At 34.7% G+C, this 22,576-nt stretch overlaps 1 protein-coding gene across 1 annotated transcript in view; it reads right to left on the bottom strand.

Annotated features, from left to right (window-relative positions):
* Cep112 (centrosomal protein 112) overlaps nt 1-22,576 on the bottom strand; it is a 447,190-nt gene that overhangs the window by 247,470 nt on the left and 177,144 nt on the right. The window contains 1 exon segment of the mRNA XM_047546437.1: nt 15,069-15,204. Coding sequence (XP_047402393.1) covers nt 15,069-15,204 — 136 coding nt within the window.

Here is a 22,576-nt window from a genome sequence, read left to right on the forward strand (position 1 = left end):
TGCCTCAAGGAATTAGAAAAAGAAAAAACTAAGCCCAAAGTTGCAGAAGGAAGAAACTAACAAATATCAAAGCACAAAAAATGAGAGATGAGAAAAAACAATAGCAAAACTATATCATCAAAACTGTCAGTTTTTTTGAGAACACTGACAAATTCCAAACTAAGGGGAAAAAAAGGATTCGAACAGAAACAATAATTAAAAAGGTAACATTACAATTGATACCAAAGAAATATAAAGAATCATAGCAACTATTATAAACAATTATATGCCAAAAAATTAGATAACCTATAAGAAAGTGATGAATTTCTAGATATATACAACCTACCAATAATGAATCATGAAGAAATAGAAAATCTGAATAGACCAATAATAACATGTATAAAAGACATGTATACTGAAAACTGAAACACTAGTGAAAGAAAATGAGGGAAATGATTAGATAGAAAGATGTCTCATTTTTTAGATTGGAAGGATTAATATTGTTAAAATGTCCATATATTTTTGTCAGCATTTGCACTGCTGTGACTAACACAACTAACAAGGACAACTGAACAGGCGAAAGTTTATTAGGAGCTCAGGGTATCAGAGGCTCTGTCCATAGACTGCTGACGCCATTGCTCTGGGCCCAAGGTGAGGCAGCACATCATGGGGGAAGGGCCCAGGGAAGGAAAGTTGCTCATGGTGGGGTCAGGAATCAGAGAGGGGGTGGGAAGGGAAAGAGAGAGAAAGAAAGGGAGGAAGGGGGCCACAAAGAAGATGCACACTTCCGGGCATACTCCCAGTAATCTATCTCCCCAAGTAGTACCCCACCTGCTCACAGTTACCACCTAGGCAGTTCATTCACACTAGGATGGACTGATAATCTAATCTTTTCACCTCTGAATATTCTTGCATTATCAGAAGCTTTTGGGAGACACCTCATATCCAAACAATGGCACCATACTAACAAAACAATCCAGATTCAATGAAATCCCTATCAAAATTCCAATGTAATTTTTCCAGAAACAGATTAATCAATTCTATAATTTTTATGATACCAGAAAAGACCGAAATAGCCAATGTGATCTTGAGCAAAAAAGAATAAAGCTAAAGTCATCACACTACCTGACATCCAAATATACACTAACCAAGACAGCATGATATTGGCATAAAAGCAGACATGCTGATCAATGGAATAAGATAGAGAATACTGAAATAAACCCCCACACTTATAGTCAATTGATTTTCCATAAAGGTGCCAACATCACACAATGAGGAAAGGACAATCTCCTCAATAAATGTTGTTGGTAAAACTGGGTGTCCTGCAAAAGAGTAAAACTGAGTCCTTATCTCAGACCATGCATGAAAATTCATTCAAAATGGATGAAAGAATTAAATATAAGAACATAAACAGTAAACCTAAAGGAGAAGACATACCAAGAAAGTTTGTCAACATAGGTCTTGGCAAATTGGACATGACAATAAAAGTACAGGCAACAAAGCAGTAAGACAAATGGGATTATATCTAACAAAGTTTCTGCACATAAAGAGAAACAATCAACAGAGTAAAGAGTTGACCTACAGAATGGGAGAAAATATTTGCAAATCATATATCTGATAAAGGGGTCAATATCCAAAATATGTAAAAGAAACTACAAACAACTCAATTACAAGAAAACAAATGACCCAATCATTAAATAATGGACAAATGACTTTACAGACATTTCTCAAAAGAAAACATTAAAATAGCCAACAGGTTCATTTAAAAAATGTTCAATGTAACTAATCATTATGAAAATGCAAATTAAACGACAATGAACTACCATCTCACACCTGCTGGAATGATGAAAGATTCCAAAAGATGAAAGACAAGTGCTGGTGAGAATGTGGAGAAAAAGAAACCTTTGCACAGTGTTAGTGGGAATGTAAATTAATACAGACATTATAGAAAACAGTATGGAGGATTTTTCTTAAAAAACTAAAAACAGAACTAAGAGCTCCAACAATCCCACTACTGGGTATATATACAAAGGAACTGAAATCAATATGGTGAAGAGATGTCTGCACTCCCAGGTTAGTGAGCATCATTCACAATAGCCAAGATACGGGCTCTTCCCAAATATCTCTCAGTGGATAAATGGGCATATAAAAGTGGTTTATATACACAATGGAATACTGTTCTGCCTTTAAAAGAAGGAAATTCTGTCATTTGCAACAACATGGATGAACCTGGAGGACCCCAAGAGCTCACATGTGAGACACTGCAGGAAGCTTCAGAGGAGACATGACTGGGTTTTAAGAGTCTTAACCCAATCAGTGATTTACTCCTCTGACAGGGATTAACTGAGTGGTAACTGAAGTGGTGGAGTGTGGCTGGAGGAGGTGGGAATTGGGGCGTGGCTTTGGTTATATATTTGTATCTGGCCAGTGGACTCCCTCTCTGCTTCCTGACCACCATGTGAGTTGCTTCCCTCCATCACTACCATGATGTTCAGCTTCACCTGGAGCCTCAAGGAATGGAGCCATCCTTCTATGGACTAAGAACTCTGAAACCGTGAGTTCTCAAATAAACTTTTCAAATAAATTTGAAAATAAAATTTTCAAATAAAATTGTTCTGGTCAGATCTTTTGGTCACAGAAGCAAAAAAGCTGACTAAAACAATGACACTACATTAAATCAGCCAGGCACAGAAAGACAAAAACTGCATGACCTCATATTAAAGGTGCATTCTAAAAAAGTAAACCCACAGAAATAAAGAGTACAGTGGTGATCAGCAGAGACTACAGAAGAGCAGGGGAAGGAACAGAGGGGCAATGTCCAAAGGGTATAAAATTTCAGTTTGGGTAAGAGGAATAAGTTCTAGAGATTGATCGCATTGTATGGAAACAATAGCTAATAAAGTATATTTCAAAATTGGTAAGAGTGCATTTTAAATGTCTCACCACAAAAAAAGGTGAGGTGATGAATATATTGATTAGCCTATTTTCATCATCCACGTGGTATACATATCAAAATATCACATTGTACAGTGTATATATATGATGTGACTATAAAAATAAAGATTAAGATTATTTTGAGTCTAAAAAAATCTTAAGGATAGCATAAGGATGAATGGAAGAACAAACAAAAGGGAAGAAAAAGACAAAAGAAATTAAGAAGAATAGACAATCTATTTAATATTTTTAAGACACAACTTCGTATAAAATAGATTTTTGGTTCTTCACCACAGATAACATATAAAAATAATAAATTTTACAAGATTTAATATTTGAAATAAAATTAAGAGCTTTATGTACTCAAAGAATTATCTTTTGTAACCAAAATAAAAAAATATTTAAAACATAAAAAGGCCTTTATAAACCTGAATATTAAGAAAAATTAAAATAACAATTGCTATTATACAAAAATGAAATACATGTCACTTTACATAACACTGACCGAAAATGCCAAACCCCACTCCATTGTCCTTTGAGGAGTTAGTAAATATTGGAAAAATAAAACTCATAAAGTATGTTTAGAAACACAGCTCTTAGTTGCTATAGATGCAAAAGATTCTGCTTCTTATATATCATTCTAAATTCCATTCAACTTCAAGTTAAAAAAAAAAAAGGCAAGCAAACTCCTTTATTGTATAACTGTGGCTTCAAAAGAATCAGAATCTAAGAATGAAACTTGGTGGCCAAATTAGGAGCAGAAAAAGAACTGGATGCATTTCTGTGAACACTCAGGGTTTAAAGAAGCAATCTGAGACAGCCAAGAAAGGGCTTCGGCTCCTCGTGCTATGGTGCCTCATGTATTACTTTTTGAGACATGCAAAACAAAACTCAAAGATCCATAGCATTAACAGCATGCTGCAGATCCTGTGTTTTTCAGAAGGAAGCTGCTGAATCAGAAGCTCAAAGATGTCAGGGTTGAGGTTGCTGCAATTCAACCTTCCTCTAATTGTTGCAAAATGCCTGCTGCAGTTGTGGACATCTGGGAAGAAAAGGGCAAAGGGTGAAGGGCAAAGGACATGTGTTAGAGGACTTGAGTTTTTTATTTTTCTTTTCTGCAAGTTCCTGCCAAAAGCAAATTAATTATCTTGTTTGCATCTCATTCCCTAGAATTACATTAAATGTCTAGCTCTAACTGCAAGGTAAGAGCCTATAGTTAAAGCCTACGACTCTTGCTGCCCTAAATAAAATCAGGGTTCTGGGAGAAAGAAGGAATGTATAATGGATGACCATCTGGCAATCTCGATCAAATATAGTCACCAGTAAAGTTCTTTGTGTTGTCATAGTCTAAGAAATTTGACATTAACAATATCATACAATTACATACTGTATACAAATATACAATTCAGAACATTTTGTTAAACTTAATACTTATTTAGATTAATTGTAAGAAGTAATCCTCCAAATATTTTCATACGCACACACACACACACACACACACACACAGATAAGATATATAGATACATAAATACAAAAATAGAAATAGACAAGGCAGGCTAGCAAGATAGCCACAAATGGCAGAGAGCCAGAAAACAATTATTTCTGTGCCTGGCTAAAGATCTGGCTAAAAACTAATGTTCTCAACACAGAAAATAAACTAACACATTAATTGATTATATCTGTAGCTCATCTGTAAGTGAGATCATTTCTTTGCTTGTTTGCATGTTGGCACTTGGGACTGAACCCAGGGTTGGGGTATGTGAAGTTCATGCTCTACCACTGAGCCACCCTCAGGCCACAAAGATCATTAATTGATTTAAGAAACGCAACCTGTTTTGTATACAGGTTAGCCTGGGAAAACACTGGCATGGAATGGAAGAGATGTGAAAAGTAGAAACATTCCTATAAATGTAAATACATTATACTTCACTAGCACCATAGGAGGGTCCACCTAAATGAAGCAAAATAATGAACTTAGTACACCCAATAATTATTCCTCCCAAGTCATTTGATTTGTGTATCTGAACTTATATTTAGTGATGTTACTAAATTTATAGTCAATAACATTTTAACAAGTAAACATTTAATAAATTCATAGCCACACAAAGGTGTCATAATTGCAGACAAAGGCATAATTCACTGGGCTTCTACAAGTTTCTATCTGTGTTCTCTTAATAACTGATCTACTCCACACGTTACAACATCTACTACAATTACCCTCTGTATACACTGGTCTAACATACGAGCCAGAAACATGTCTGCAAATTATCTCCATATTCTCAGAGTCTACAACAGCAATATGAAACAAGTAGTCTTAAATTTTTTATAAATAAATGAAATTAAAAATCAAGTCTGCTGAATCTTTGACCAGTCAATAGGTTAATAACTGTCAAGGTAGTAAAAATAAGAATGTTAATACTTTTTCAAATCACAAAATGAAGAAAGAAGGACATATTCTATTTGAGATTCTTAGTAGATTTTTCTTTCTTTGCTATTTTGTTTTTGAAAAAGATTATTCATAGATGAATATCAATAAGGAAAAACTTCATTTATTCAATGAAGTACTTCAAGATTAAAGATTTCTTTTAATTATTTGTTTTGTGTTTATTTTTCAAAGTCAAATACTTAGAGATTTTCTTTGGATGGTGTTGTTTAAATTGATTAATTATCACAATGACCTCTGCCATGGTCTGAATGTCCCTTCCAAAACTCATGTTGAAATTTAATTGCTATTATAACAGTATTAAGAGGTGGACCAGTATTAAAAGGTGATTAGATCACAAGGGTTCTACACTCACAAGTGGATTAATGTCATTATTGCCAAAATGAATTAGCTATTGAAGGAGAGGCTTTCTGATAAAAGAGGATGAGGCTGGCCAGATTCTTCTGTCTCACACATTCTCGTGGGCCCACCCACCACGTTATGACAGCATGAAGGCCTTCACTAAATGCCAAATGCTGTGCTCTTAGACATCACTGCTTCTGAAAATAATGTTAGCCAAATAAACATTTTGTCTTTATAAATTACCTAGTCTGTGGTTTTCTGTTACAGAAGCAAAATGTTACAGCAGCCTCTATTTAAACATTGAAATAGATTCTAAAATTTTACCTATCTTGCCTAAAGACAATATTTAAAAGACATTTCTCCAATATTATAAAAAGTGAGAGAAAATGTTTCCATTTATATTGGGTGTCATTATCTCAAAACTAGTCTAAATTTTTTTTTTTTAAATAACATGAGCCAGCTTGGGCCCCCAAAGGACAACAGGACAAAGGAATGTCATTAAAAAAGCCTGTATAATCATTGTTTTACTTTAAGTCTCTTATTCAACTATACATAATAAGATAGCATTCTTCCTACTTTGTAAATTGAGAATTTTTTTCATTAATTCAATAGTAATAATAGGATGATGAACTAAACTTAAAATCTTTAAGAATGCAAAAACTTGCCAACCAGTTTCAACTGTGCCCAGAGCCAGAATCAACCTCACTAGTCAACAGTACTAGAATTTTGTCTTCATGGCAAATCACTGGGTTTTCCAGATATCATGTTATCTAAAGACTAAAGAAAAAAGGAATGGAATTTAAAGTCAGATATTGACCAGCAAATACCACTTAATTAGGATATATTTTTAAGAGGAGAAAAATAAACTAGTAAAGTTGGGAGGCTTCTAGTGGAAGTCCCAGGAGGACCTTGTTAACTGACATTCGTGCAATGGGCTTATAAGATCAAAATTTTCACTTTAGAATTGCTGCCAATACTTCAAAAATATAGCTTTTTCAGTCTTTTGTTTCAGAGAGAATAGGTAAATACAGAGCAGAGTTTCTTTTTAAAACATGATTACACACACACATAGAAATAGCTCTAATGTAATACATCTTCACAATTAAAATACAGACATTTTACATGACTAATTGCTAACAGCTAACACCTACACTGGATCCCACTGAAGTAAAAATTAGGTTAATCTTTAAGCAAAGTTAATGAGATTTTTAAGAAAGGGTTCTTCAAAGTGAAAGAAACAGCATGAAACAATTTTTTAAAAAGTTTAAGTTTGTTCCATTTTCTCTCATGGGCCTCATTTTTGAAACAGAAATTCTTTTTCTAAAACAAACTCAAAGCTTTTATTTTTAATGCAAATCCCATTGTCTTCTATCTCCAGCAGTCTCCAAGTAGAAAAAGATGTCTTATAGCTCTGCTGGCTTTTACACAAGATATTTCTGCAAGAAGACAAAAGTAGTTCAAAACAAAAGCAGAAAAGGAAAAATGCTAAAAATACAGACTAGAGAATAATCTAAAAACATGATTTTCCACATAATGAATCTTCTGATTGATCTTTTAGAATTTGAGCCATATCAGATACATACTTCTTAATCAACTAATAATCTCGAACAGAGAACTTGTAATTCACCATGTTTTATTATACATATTTTAATATTTTGTTTAACATTTGTTCAAATTTTCCCTATAAGAATTACTTGGCTGATTCATGAAGAAGCTGTAAGGAGTCTATTATAAATGGGATCCCTTATTACTACACTCACACCGAGGGTGCTTTCTCTACTTCAGAAACCTGAGTGCACTTGGCAAAAATGTATGTAATTCAAACCACTGAAGTACATTCCTTCAACAGAAGACAACCAAAATAATGTCCTGCTCATCAGCTGTCATCACTATTAGTTTTCAAGGAGTCTGGATTAGCTGCATTTAGACCAGGCCTGGTGAGGCTGCTCACAAAGACAGGCCATAGATACGGGGAATGAGGGGCAGTAGGGGATTCCAGATGCATGCACCAAATAGGGTCCTTTATCAGATCATTTAGCCAGTCTACAGAGACATGATACCAAAAAGCTGAAGCACATGAACTCTTCAGGTAAAGGCGAGGCAGTCATCCAGTGTGGCAGGTTTGATGAAGTGAGACAGCATACAGACCATGAGCCCGGCACAGCTCAGCACAGTCAGAAATGACTTGAGGAGTGGACCAAATGAAAGGCTAGTCCTGGAAGCAACTCCACAAATACTACCTGGCATCCCTGGCTGTACTTCTGAGATAGCCATCTCATTCTCTGATTGGGTATGATTCTTAATGTAAGCATTCCTGATATTACATTATCTCCAGGGCTTGCAGTTCTGCCACACAGATTGGAAATTTTTTTTTCTTAACTTAAAAATAATGATTTTCTACATCTTTCCAATTTCATATTTTCTAATTCTTCATCATGAGTAAATGATATCACAATAAACATCCTTATGAATGCATCTTTCACACTTTTGTGTTTCTAGAAAATTATGCCCTACAAGTGGAATCAACAGGTATATGATAAGAATAATGTTAAAACAATCCATCAGAAGGAGAATACAACTTTATATCACCAACAGAAATGTGTGTCACTGCCTATTTTCTCAGGCCTTCGTGAATCTCTACCACAGGCCTTCATGAATTTCTAGCTCACTGCTGCTTTATTTTTAAAAAAATTACTAGTATAAATGAACATTTTCCAGTGTATACAAATTCCACTGTCCTTTTATTGGAAGCAACATTGTCAACTGCACTGGGATTCTTCTCAACGTAGAGGTCAATTTTGGGAGACTTGCCATCTTGATAATATGGTATCTTCCAATCCATGAATAAAGACTAGCTCTCCATATATTTAGATCTTTTTAAATTTCCCGTAGCAAAATTATTAAATTTTTCAACATACATTTTCCAGATAGTTCATCAATTTATTTGTAAATATTTTATTCTTTTTGATGTTATTTTGAATTATCTTATTAATTTCATTTTAGATTTCCCATTGCTAATATATAGAAGTGTGACTAATTTATTGACTTCTGTATATATATCTTGTATTTTGAAAAACTTGTTTAATTCACTTGCTAGCTCTAGTATATCTCTTTTAAGGATAATGTCAGATTTTCACCTATGGGAGCATAATATTTGCAACCTCGTCCTCCTGTCATGCTCCATTTTTTTATTTTTAAAATGTCTTTGCCTTGGTGCACTCGCTAGAAGCTGCAACACAATACTGAAAAGAATTGGCAAAATAAACATCTTTGACTTCTTCTTAGGAGAAAAAGTATTAAATTTTCCAACACTATTTATTAATTTTCATAGATATCCTTTATTATACTGAGTGAGTTTGCTCCTAGTCCTAATAGTCTAAGTATTTTTAAAACTTATAAATGTGTTTTGAACTTTTCCAAATGCTTTTTCTGCCTCTACCGAGATGATCCAGTGATTCTGTCCTTTATTCTATTAAAATCCTATGCAACATTAATTGATTTTCAAATTTTTAAACAACCTTAGGTTCCTGGAATAAATCCCACTTGGTTGTGATGTATAATCACTTTTATATGTTGCTGGATTCAGTTTATGAAAATATCATTAAGAATTTTTGAGTCTAAGTTCATGACAGATATTAATTTAGCTTTCTTACAATGTCTTTGGAGTTGACATTAGGGTAATACTAGCCTCAAAAAAAGAACTAAAGTGTTCCTTTCTCCTCAATTTTGTTTTCCAAGAATTAAAATTATTTTTCTTTTAAATATTTGATGTAATAGACCTGTGAAGCCATATGCTCCTGATCTTTTCCAGGACTTTTAATTGAGAAGATTTTCATTGATGATTTAATTTCTACATTTATTATACTTGAGTTCAGATTTTCTGTCTTTACTTGAGACAGTTTTGGTAATCTGCACCTTTCTGGGAAACTGTCCATTTCATCTAGGTTGTATAATTTGTTGGCATAAAGTTTCTCGTAATATCACTTTTTAATACTTCCATTTTCTATAGGATCTAGTAGTGGTGCTCTCTCCTCTTTCATTCCCGCCTTTGATAATCTGTACCTCCTTGTTTGCTTTTGTTTGTCTGTTTGTGTGCTTGGTCTGTCAAGTCAGTCTGTTTTATTGATCTTTTCAAGGAACCAATTTTTGGTCCCATTTTCTCTACTTTTCTGTATTCAAACCTTTGCTTTCTGTTCCTTTTAAAAATTTCTTCTACCTACTTAGATAAAGCTTGCCTTCGTTATTTATTTTTTCTGGTTTCTTAAGGTGAAACTGAAGTTCTTGATTGAGAACTTCCTCTCTGGATAAAGGTGTTTGAGGCTATTAACTCTCTCCTAGCACCACTTTAGCTGCATTCCATAAATTTTGATATGTCATATTTTTACTTTAATTCAGTTCAAAATATTTTCTAATTTCCTTTGGGATAGCCTCCTTGACTCACGAGTTATTCAAATGTGTTATTTAATTTCTAAATATGTGAGGATTTCCCAGATTTCTCTTATTTATTTCTAATTTATTATTGCTGGGGTCAAAGAACATATTTTAGATGATTTTAATCCTTTTAAATTTATTGAGACTTGTAGCCAAACATATCATCTATCCTGAAGAATGTTCCATGAGTGCCTGCAGTTATTGGGTGGGGTGATTTAAATTACCACCCAGTTCTCAGATTCGCCTGGGTAGCATAGGGACAAACAGAACCAAAGCAGCACAGAAAAGTGTTTGAAATTGGACTTAAACAGAGTTCTTCCACAGAAGAAGAAACAAGACTTGCTGTGATTGAACTGGGTTGATAGTCTGTTAAAATAAAAAGCTCAACATCATTTAAGGAATTCTAATGGAACTTAGAAATTACAAAACATTCAGTATATATGCCTGTTTCCACATTTCATTTGGCAGGATTTTGAGATTCATCCACATTGCTGAAGACAACAATAGATCCTCCCTTTTTATTGCTGAGTAGTATTCCATTATATATACCTTATGTTTATCTTTCCACCTTATGAAAAACATTTAGATTGCTCAAATTTGGAACTTTTGAAATAAAACTTCTGTCAATATTGATGTGCAAGTCTGAACATGTCTTTATTTCCCTTCATGAAATGTATAGAAATGGCATGGTTGCCATATGGTTATTTTGTTTAACTTTTTACAAAAATTGGCAGTCTTCCATGGTGGCTCTTCTTTGTTACATACCTATCAGCAGTGTGTAGAAACTCTGGCTGTACCACATCCTTGCTAACACTTGGTACTGTCAACTAACTTCTCCTTTTGACATTCTGATGAATGTATAATGGCATCTCATTTCAGTTTTGATTTGCATTTCTCTGACATCTTTTTATGTACTTACTAGTAAATTGAACATCTTCTTCTATGAGGTATATATTCAAATCTTTTGCTTATTTTTAATTAGGTTATTTGTTATATGATTTCTTTTATATTTCAGATACAAATTCTTTGAAATATATGTATTCTTAGTTTTTTCTTCCATTCTCTGACTTGCCTTGCTTAGTTCTATTGTTTTTAAACAGTCTTTCAAAGAGCAAAAAGTTTTAATTTTGGTGAAGTTCAATACAGCAATTTTAATTGAAATTTAATTTCTACTTTTGTGGCAATATGGTGAAAAACATGTCTTCTCTTACATGTCACATTTTAGAAAAATACTGAGGTCTACTTTATGATCTACTGAGTTTAAAAGTGTTCCATGAGAGTACAGATTTGAAGTGTTGTCTCTAAACAGTAGAAAGTACAAAAATATAAATTACTATTTTTTTGCCCCCACCAATCTATTTAAGATGGAGAAAAATATATTAAATAGTATGCAAAGACTATGTGTGAATTTCGCCATGTACCTTTCACATTTGAATTAATCAAGCAGTATTGCTTTTAACATACAAAATGTCTGTCTAGTTGACTGACCTGTATTGGTTATAATTTGTCTGATAGGATTATATTGATACTTTTTTCTGAATGTAAGCAACATACTTTCATCATCCTTTTAATATGACTGTATAATTTTATTTTTAACTATGTCTTTATTAACAGTATGTCTGTGGATATGTTTGCTTATCAATATTATTCTTTACTAGAAAAATTTAGTCTATTAATATTTACTAATAAAAAGGTATATTCCTCTTTTCTTGACATATTATGTTTCTGCTTCTACCTCTTTGGCAATATCCTCTCAATTTTTCCTATTGTTTCTTCAAGATTTTTATGAGAACGTACATCTTATTAATTTTATTAATACCTATTTTTTTGTTGTTGTTGAACTAGAATAAACCAGCCTGTTTTGTTAAACCAGAATAAATTATCCATGCTTGAAAAATGAGTTTGGCCCAAAGGGACCTCCGTATACAGTGAATTACAACCTAACTTGATGTGCAAAGAGGATGCAATCTAACCTGAGAGTGTACTCTTGTACCAAAGCAACTGAGCCTCTGCCAATCAAAGCAGCTACGCTAAGCCAACCCCAGGCTGAAGCCTGCTGAATTATGACCATATAAGGGAAAAGACACACTGCACTAATCAGGTAATCTCTGTATATCATTTCCTTTATGTTTATAAAATAGTTCATTACTCTGGAAGGTGTGAGGGGAATTCTGAATCCTCCTGAATGCTGTCCCTGTCTAGAACCTTTTCTTTTTTTCTTGCTCACATAAACTTTGTAAAGATTAACTGGTCTGTTTTCTTTAGGCAGCTTATACCTTTCAGAATTATTTTAACCTACTTTTCCCTAGTTTTAAGAATCCTATGAGCTTCACATATTCGTGACAGAGTCTTAGATACCTGGCTCCTCTGCCACTCTCACCACCACCTACTTCTTTTTTAGTTCTGGGATACCCAGGGTCTCGCACATGCTGGCCAGGTGCTCTACTACTGAGTGCACCCCTAGCCCTATGGATCTACTTCTTGATCTTTGTTAGTGTAATCTAGGGATTTAGATTTGAGTTACTAAATTTGCATTTTATACTTAACATTTTGCATTTTATACTTATTTTATACTTTATTTTATACATTTTATACTTCTTTACCAGAAATCAATTGATATTAGTACTGTTTTATAAGATTTTTATTATTATTTAAAATTTTCTACATTGTTGGGTTCTAATATTATCTCCTCACCCTTTTGTATGATGGTATTCCACGTGTGAAGTCCTATGCATTCACCTTTGGATTAATGTTTTCATATAACTTTTTTCCAGAAAATAAGTGGTATCTATTATGTGTCTTCTAATATATTAAGATGCTAGTCTATTAATTTGATGAGTGAAAAACTCCTTGGTAATATGTAAAAGCAAATAACAACTTTTATCTTTCAAAATTTTCAACATTACTCCATAATTTTTCTAATTTCTTTATCAGTGTCTTCCTGCCTAGAAACTTCTAGGATATTCATTTAATTCTTGAGCTTCAATTGTTCTCCCAGGGTGTAGGCAGGTTTCACTGCATTGATTTTACTTGATATGTGTCCTCTTATAAAGGTACTACCTTTCTTAATTTTTTCCTGAATTGTACAGAAGTATGCTCTTATCCTGTGAGTGCTAAATGTAGAAGCCTTTTCTTTGTCTACAGAATGGTCTCACAGGTTCCATGTTATTTGCCTGTTTTTAACTCTTAAGACTGATCTTAAAGAAATCTTTAATATTACATCATTGGTCCCAAGAAGTGCACTTACTAAGCGAAGAAAACTGTCATTAGTCAGCTTTTCTCAGAAAGTTGTACTATTGGCCTAATTTGTAGCCTAAATTCTTAACAGTGTACTTAAAAATTCTTGCCTGGAGCTTTCTCATTCAGTATTTTCTCAATTCCTTTAAATTTAAGCCAATCTGAGAGCTTCCTATCTGCTCCATAAAATATCTGGACCGGATACACATCCTGGGGGCTGCCCCTGATCACCGCAGGGAGCTGGCGAGAGGTGCACATCCAGGCAGCACAAACGCGCAGCAGGAACTCATCTTGTGTCTCAGGCAGCAAGTAGAAAAAAGAAAGAATGAGACCTTAGACCCCACTGTCAGGCCCAAATGCTCACAAGTCAGTATGAATGGAAATCAGATTAAGAAAATAACAGCAAAAATGGGCACAGTGGCAAGCTAAGTCCTTCAGGGATCAGTGGGATTCAAACAAAACTTTCTCTGGGGACAATTTTACCCCCAACGTGTGCTTGGGACACCCAAGCAAGGTAAATGCAGCTGAAAATGGAGTCATGAATGATACAACACCATTCTTTCTAATCAGGAAAACTTGAAATAAAATAATTCAAAAGTACTTGAATAAGAGAGCTAATAATTGCTAATATGGCTATATTCACATGATAAAATATATTTAACATAAAAAAGCTTTGCATTAAATCAGCATGGTCAGAACACAGACACATAATATTAAATACAAATAGGCAAACAAGAATAATACATAAAATCTGCATTAATCTAATTTTCTAAAAGTGGAAAAACAAAACAATTACATGTGTAACATACAATATATTATTTGTATATAGCATATCTGAACACTAAATATGCATATAAGTGTCATATTTTTATTATGAGCTAATAAAAGGATATAATATTTTACATATGCATATTATACATACAGTACTTAAATATGTTCAAGTATAAAATAAAATGACATAATTCACATGAATTAATTATAAATGTGGTGAGGAGAAAACGTGACTGGACATGAATGACAAAATTAATTACACTTCATTGGTGGTGTTTCAGTTTACATGAACAGAGTGCTAACAAATGCTGATTCTTCAAGATGAGTACCTAGTTGTTTGTATTAATTCCCTTTATTCTTTTACAATTTTTTTATTCTCTCAAAATAAAACAAAAATGCTTAATCTGGGTAAGAATTAAAGATAGTCTCTTTCTTCCTGAACTGTAAGTTGAAGATATTTTTCTGTAACTGATCAATAACACACTATTTTTGGAACGTGCAATAACAGGCATGGTCAACTTGAGCCTCTGCTCTACAGAAACAGTCTGATTGATGGTGGGGTTTTTCTTGCAGGCTGATCCATCCTCCCAGATGAGACACATTTCTGCTATTACAACATTTATAGAAGTGGCTTTTCTTCCCCCACAGTGCTGGGGATTGAACCCAGAGCCTCAGGCATGCTACGCACTTGCTCTACCACTAAGCTCCATCCCCAGCCTACAGAAGGGCCTTTTAAATGACTGTTCTGGAATTCTTCAAGGATGAATCAAGGGGTAATATCCGTTCTCAGTGTGAATCTGTGGCCTAATTGTATGGTTCATTTTGATTTCACTTTTTTAAAAAGTGAAATGTTTCTGTCATATTGAAGATGAGAATGTACCTTCCTACTGACAGAGTGACTTTTAAGAAGAACACTGCGGTTGCCTCTTACCTGCTCTTTCATTTCAGCATAGACCTTTTCTGAGTTCAGCTCCACCTGCCGCTTAAACTCTTCTAGAGCAGCATCTGCCTGTTGGGCCTGCAACCTCTGAACCTCAGTCACACGAGTGAGTTGCTCCTCTTTGTCCCTAGAAAAGTTCAGAAAGCTCCAGAGTTAAACGATAAAAGCACTAGACATGAAAGAACACTATTCAACCTCCTCTAAAATTAAATTCAGATTTCAATGGTCTGATCCAAATTCTACAAAACTTCTCCTTAAGAAGTTGACTATGAAATAATTTGTCTCAGGAAAAACAGGTGTAAATACAATATGTATTCTGATGAGGGCATAACTACTTAAACGATTTCCCTAAAAGTAAAACTGTATAAAACCCGTGTGTCCATTGACTGATGAACATACAAACAAAATGTGATACAGTCATACAATGGAGTATTATTCAGACTTAAAAAGGATATATTCTAATATATTCCACAACATACTGCCTTCCATAGACTTGCCTAAAAGAATAAATAACCATCAAATTTCTTCATATCTCAAACTCAAATCATATAGTCAAAAGGGTTCAACAAAATAAGAGAAACTCTTGTGTACCGATAGGAAGAAAAGGAAAGGCTTTAGTTTATAAATGCACACAAGTTTATAATAGCTAATTTTTAGTTGTGACTAGGTGCTGGGCACGGAGCAAAATACTTCCATATATTTTCTCACTGTAAACCACATAAGAGTGTTTTCATAGCCCCCTTCCTTTACAGATCAGTACGCTGGGGCTCACAGACACGACAGCTCAAGCCAGGATTCCAGGGATAGCAGCCTGCTTCCAGAGCTCCAGCTGTTGACTACTATGCTAGCTGCTCTCCTGATTTTTCAGATGCCATAAGTAACATTAACTTGGTCCATCTTCCCTAAACAGGAAAGCTTACACACATATAAAACGTTATCTTATTACCAACTGTAACACCCATGAATGCTGGGGGATCAGGTAATTTAATTAATCCAAATCACATTTTAGACAAACATCATAATGGGGGCAAAAGACTTTTCCAAGCCATAATGCTACTGTGTTTTAGGAGGTAGACAAAAAGTAATTTGAGCTTCTTGGAGTTACTCAGATAGGAGTTTAATAACCGCTTGAACATACATAATTTCTAGGCTTCCTTATAAGACCTTATATATAATATAAAATATCAAACTACCAAACATTCTCCCACCGAAATTGAAAACCTTTTTCAAAGTTTAAGTGGTCAAAAGACTATGCTGCCTAGTCTCCATCTCAGGTCTCTCCTGTCTCTTCATGATGAGGAATGTAGATACAGATCAGTGCTATTTCCACCCCACCATCCCCTGTGCTGGGTATGGCATATCTGTAAATAAGCAGATGGGCATATCTTTGCATATGGGCTGAGAGAACATAGGCTGAATCTTTATGTTTCACTGAAGTACTACCGCCTTTGTCTATATATTTCTTAGTACCCTCCCCTATATGCCTCAGCCAGAAGGTGACAATCATCACTGTACCCTATGATAAAGCAACTTTCTCGCTGAGCCCTCTTCCCCTGTCTGTGTTTCACTGGCAGAGCCACCGTTTTCATGGGCTACAGGGTTTAGCACTGCCTCAGAGTGATGCTCTGCGTGAGAACTAAGCCATTCCAGATCCGGATGCCTGTCAGATGAGCTCCCAGGTACTGTATTTGACAGCAATGGGGTTCAAGCGTCTAAGAATTTTTTGTAAAAGAGATTTTATTTAAATTGTTCATTAATTAAATTGTCCATTTTAAATGTCTTTTTCTCTACTATTTTTTACATGCTATTAAAGCAAAATGTTTTAAATGTTAGCTGATATTGCTAAATCCTGATGCCTTAATATTATCAATGCTTTTGTGCCACTTTAACACTAATATTGGCTCACAGATAATAGTGATTAATAATTAGATATCATGCTAAAGACTGATTCCAAGGGCACACTACATTAAAGACTAAGAACTGTAATGGTTACAGAATTTTAATTTGGTCTGGTGCATTTTTGCCCTATTTATACCATTTTCCCCCCAAAAGCAGGAAGTCTTCAGTTACATGTAGGATTTCTCTGGTACAAATATTGAAAAATTTGGATATCTGAATATCCAAATATTAAAAAAGCACATGGAATTAACATAAAGTCATATAAATTGTAATGACACCATACTGTAGATTTGGGTGGCAAATATATGTTCTCTGGTGTGATGGTCCCATTAAGGAAGGAGCTACCTGGCATGCTGTATTGAAAGCATCCTAAGAGCAAACTTAGGAGGACAGGCTGTCAAGGTGATGAATGGTCACTCCACTGCGAACCACAGGGGTGAGGCGGAGCACTGCTGTTACTCTGCCACTCAGAGACTACCCTCCCCTACATCCATCAACCAGAAGATGACTGTCATCGCTGCACCCCCCTGGTAAAGCAACATTCCCACTGAAAGCCCTCTTGAGTGGCTAGTTTAATTTTTGAGGCCCTCTGAAAAGTACCTGTGAAGACTATTTCATAATTTGAGTGAAATTTTATCCAAGGTTTACCTTTGGTCTATTTATCTATAAATAGAAAAGAAAGTACAGTGGATAACAGAAAGCTTAAAAGTTTATGTATCATAAAATATAATCAAATAATTTGAATTATATACCACTAATTAGCCAAAAGAAAATATTTTAACAGAGCTTGTAAAAATACATGGCCTAGGGATGAAATATAAACTTTGCCCTATCCACTTTGAAAGTCACTTGCTTGTAAATCATTCAATTTGATAAGAAAAATCTTTTTTTAATATCATGTCAATCTTTCCTACCCAGTTTAATTCATTTAATTTATAACTAGGATCTGATCACATAAATCAAGTTATAAGCTTGAGTCATCATCCGTGTATCTTAGAGATCATTATAAAATATTAAAATAAAGCCCTGTACAAAAAAAGCACATTGTTTTTGATAATTTCTAGCCTGAATTATGAATAGCAGATATAGTTTTATATTAAATAGCAAGCCTGGGGAAATAGCACCATCTCCTATCTAGTCTCCAGTTCCACTAAACCAGCTCTGTTAACCTGATAGTAAAATGAAATATTAAAGAAGGTCTTATTTAATGCAAATCAATGTTCTTGTCCAATAAAGCCATGACGAACACATGGAACTCCACTAATTCTTAGGAATATTCTGCCTTAAGATAAATTAAGTATCTTAATTTAAATAAAGAGGTGATAATCATTTTAATGAGACCCATTTTAATTTTTACAAGGTGGTGACACTGAAGTGAATACTCTAAGCCTCTGAATGCACAAGGGTCTACTCCTCACTGTCACGAGAATTGTGCTCCTTTTTACTACAACCCCAAACAGTGCGTCCTACAAGGAGTCAGAAAAAAAAGAAAAAAAGTGACTTTGAAGATTATGTTCTTCAGTAGAACTGGTTGTGGGGCCGAGTATAAATGCATCACTCAAATGCCTTAAAGCCTGGCCTCCATGAAGATAAAAAGGTGGAAAGAAAATTTGCTTGTTAGCTCTGATTTATTTATAAAATGCAGTAAATTTCCTCATCTGAGTACATAAAGGATAAAGAAAAAAGAAAAGAGCAGCAGCATTCTTACACAACCACAAGCCAGCTCAGATTAAAGGATGTTCTGAAGTACATGATTATTCCAGAAAGGGCAATAAAATCTAGGGGACTAATGGACTACAATTTAGTATTTCTTGAGTTTTACAAGCTAACATTTATATATGCAGGCCAACCTTAATTTGAAAATCTTCCTTTGGCACATTTCTGAACTAGCACTTTTGATAATGATGGCCATGATCCAACATATATTTATAAGGCTTCACATTACATTATACTTCATTTGCTGCCAGCTTGGCATCTCTACTGGAAACTCCAAGAAAAACAAAACAAAACAAAGAACTTCAAACAAGTCTGAAAAACAGCTAGAAGAGTCTCCATTCCTTTCCAGCTGGGCTGGAGAATAAGACCTTTAAGAGGCAATATCACCTATGTTTTTGGCTGCCAACTGGTACTTCAACTGATTAGACTGACTCAGTCAAAAACATTTTAAAATACCTTTCACTAAGCATGATAAACAAACTGCTTAGCCTCTTCTTCATTTGACTTCTAAAACCAGTAGTCTGCTCAATTCTTGTAAAAACTGGCAAACATTATAGACATCTAAACATTTGATAGTTCAGGAGTCAGAAGGGAATGCCCGGTCAAGTGGGCATTGGTATTACTGACCTTAAAATTGAAAAGATGGCAGTGCTCCCCAAACTGACCTATGGAGTTAACATAATCAGTGTGTGCAGGGCCAGAGGCCCAGGTTTAAAGACAGCCTCTGGAAGATGGAAGAGGCCAGGGACAGCTCTTCCTTCCGCCCCTGCAGGAGCCAGTACTGACACCATCTTGACTTCAGTCCCTAAATCTCACTTTGAACTTCTTAACTCCAGAACTATAAGATAATAACCTTGAATTGTTTTAAGATACTAAGTTTATAGTAATTTGTTACAACAGTGATAGGAAAACTACTGTAACTAACAATACTTGTACTTATTAAACACAGCATTCAATGGTATCTATGATATTTAACAGATAAGATATACAACTTTTTAACAATGTTATGAGGAACAGAATAGGAGTGGACACAGGGCAAATTTAAAAGTTGAATCAGGCAAAGAAAAAAATCCCCAAGGTGAATTGTGTTAAATCTTTAAATATTTAAAGTTTCTGTGATGGTTCACTCATGTGATGTTATGGTTAGGATCTGGAATTTCCCATTTCCCCTAAAGGCTCATTTGTGAAAGTCTTGGTTCCCAGTTCAGGAATGTTCCAAGGTGGGGTTTCAGTAAACTGACTGAATCATGAGGGGGCGCTATTCATAGATGAATAGGCTGTTAGGAGCAGGGGCCCAGTTGGAGGATGTAGGTCACTGGGGGTGTGTCCTTAAAGGATATGTCTTGTCCCTGGCCACTCGCTCTCTGTCTCTTCTTCCTGGATGCCATGAGGTGAGCAGCTTTCCTCCAACATGCCCTCCCACCATGATGTTTCTGCCTTACCACAGGCCTAAAAGTAATGGAGCCAAAGAAACATGGACTGAAACCATGAACCAAATAAACCTTTCCTCCTTTAAGCTGTTATTCTCAGGTATTTTAGCACAGTAACAGAAAGCTAGCTAACATTTGACTTCTTCTAAGTAATATTATCAGGTTTAAAAGACTAAAAACAAATTCTTCCTCCCAAAGAATATTTACATTTAACACCGGCAAGTTGATTGAGTTAAGGCCAAGGTAAAATTACCCAAAGACTATTTAATTCCAGATATCCCTTCTGACTAACTGACATCTGCACAAATGAACAAACTCTGATTTTGTTAGTAAAGAGTCAGTATAATTACAAACCAAAACTTCTAGACATCAATGACCACTAGAACTTCCTGTGACCAAAAAAATTTTGGTTTTATAAGTTAAATTCATAAGATTAGATGTCAACATAGAAAGGAAAAGAACTGTGTAGTAAATTATAATTAAGGAACTGTTAAAAATCTCAGTGAGTCAGAGAGATTATCAGATACTGCAGGAGAAGGCCAGTTCACCGATAAGTACTTTTTGTAGGAAAGTTTGAAGACCTTGGAAAGAATGAAAACATTTCTTCACTGCTTATATTAAAGACATATTTTACAGTTCTTTCACATAGTGGGTATTCATGGTGCTAGTTCAATTCAAAATATACAGAGACAATGTGCTATCCTGAGTCACAGATCACTCAAGCTTAAAAAAGCTGAGTAATTTATAGACCCTTAGTAATACAATGGAAGATAAAACAAGTGTTTCTAAGAGTAAATAACATACATTTTCAATAGCCATGGCAAACCTGAGAAGATTTTCTCCTTTCTTCTACCTCCTAAAAGAGCATAGCTCAGTTTAGCTTATAACCAAGTCGGTCAACCTTTCATTGACTCATTGGTTAAACACTGCTTATGACTAACTACAGGTTAACCACTAACTTGCACTAAGGAACAAAGCTACATTAGAAACCTCTTGTAAAAGTCTACCAAGTAAAGGAGAAAAATGAAGATAAATACCAAGTATAATGACAGATGCATGGATACATGGCTTTAAACAAAAAAGGAGGGTTCAGACACACGTCATTCCCTTGGTCTACTAGACAAGACAGATGTATATGAAGCAGATCTCTATTGGAGGAATCTAGCCTCCCCTAGTGGGTCAGAAGAACCTGCTCCAAGCTCTTCAGGTCTGAGCGCGTATACTTAGCCTAACAGCAGTAGAGGTAGAGCTACAACACCAGCACAACCCTCAGTGTCAGGAACAGAAGGAGCATAACACTAGCACAAATAAGACAGCACTGACACAACCATGGGCAGAGCCACCCGCTCAATGAGATCCTGATGATCTAGGACTGATCACTTCGTGATTTTTCAAATCAAAAAGGCTGAAAAAAGGGGACAACAGCATAAAGAAGTCCTATAGAAGGAACTCTCTTCTGACAAGGAACTAATGATTTATGCTTATCCAAAGAGCTTGTCCCCAGGGTCAAACTCTAGTCTTAATGCACCATGACTGGTTGAAGCATGTTAATTTTGAATAGGAATGAGAAATTTTCAACTATCCAAAAACCTCTTAAGATGATATGGATTTCAGCTAGGAGGTTCATAAATCTTCTGAAGTCAACTGGATTTGTATTGTGATTCAAAAGAACTGGTTCCGGTGTGAACTTCCTAGCTTCACTCAGTAACTTAGCCATGATGCAGGAGCTGAGACGAGAGTCCTGGCAGCAAATTCTGCAATCTGCTTAGACAAATACTACAGAAATCGTGAAAGAAGTACAAGAAATGTTTCCTATCTTGGAAAGACTGGAAACGGACTAAGGAAAAAGACAAAATGCAAGAAAATAATCTAATAGTAATGCAATATTATATATATATTAAATTTTGTAACAAATTTTAAGTGCTATAAAACACAAAGACTACAAAGAGGCATTTAGAATCTGTATTAAGAACCAATCTCAGAAGTTCAGAGTTGTGTAAAAGTAGAAAATATAATTATGAGCAAATTTAGCAAAAGGCTCAAACAATTTAAAGTTTTACATAATAATTCTGGGCTAAACTAACTTTTGCTTATTATATGGGTACATAAATAAGTCAAAGAAACTGGCTAGGCAGATCAAAAAGCAATAAATTCATAGTACAATGACAAAATTATGAGAAAAGATCTTACAATTAAAATAGTCATGGTTTATAAAGAAAAGCTGCTATTCTTTAAATTTCAAAATAAATTCCAAATACAATATTTCCTATATTTAAGAAACTGATTAAAACATCCATGTATAAATTATACATGATATATGCAAAGCTTATATGCATACCCAAAAATACATTTTATTTTAGAGACAGTATTATATCAGTAAATAATAAGGAAATACTTGTTCTTCCTGCAAAATGACAAAGCCTAAACCTTTTGGAACGAGCAGAGTCCACTTCT

This window comes from Sciurus carolinensis, chromosome 3 (assembly GCF_902686445.1).
Source record: "Sciurus carolinensis chromosome 3, mSciCar1.2, whole genome shotgun sequence".
In the NCBI taxonomy this organism is placed as follows: Eukaryota; Metazoa; Chordata; class Mammalia; order Rodentia; family Sciuridae; genus Sciurus; species Sciurus carolinensis.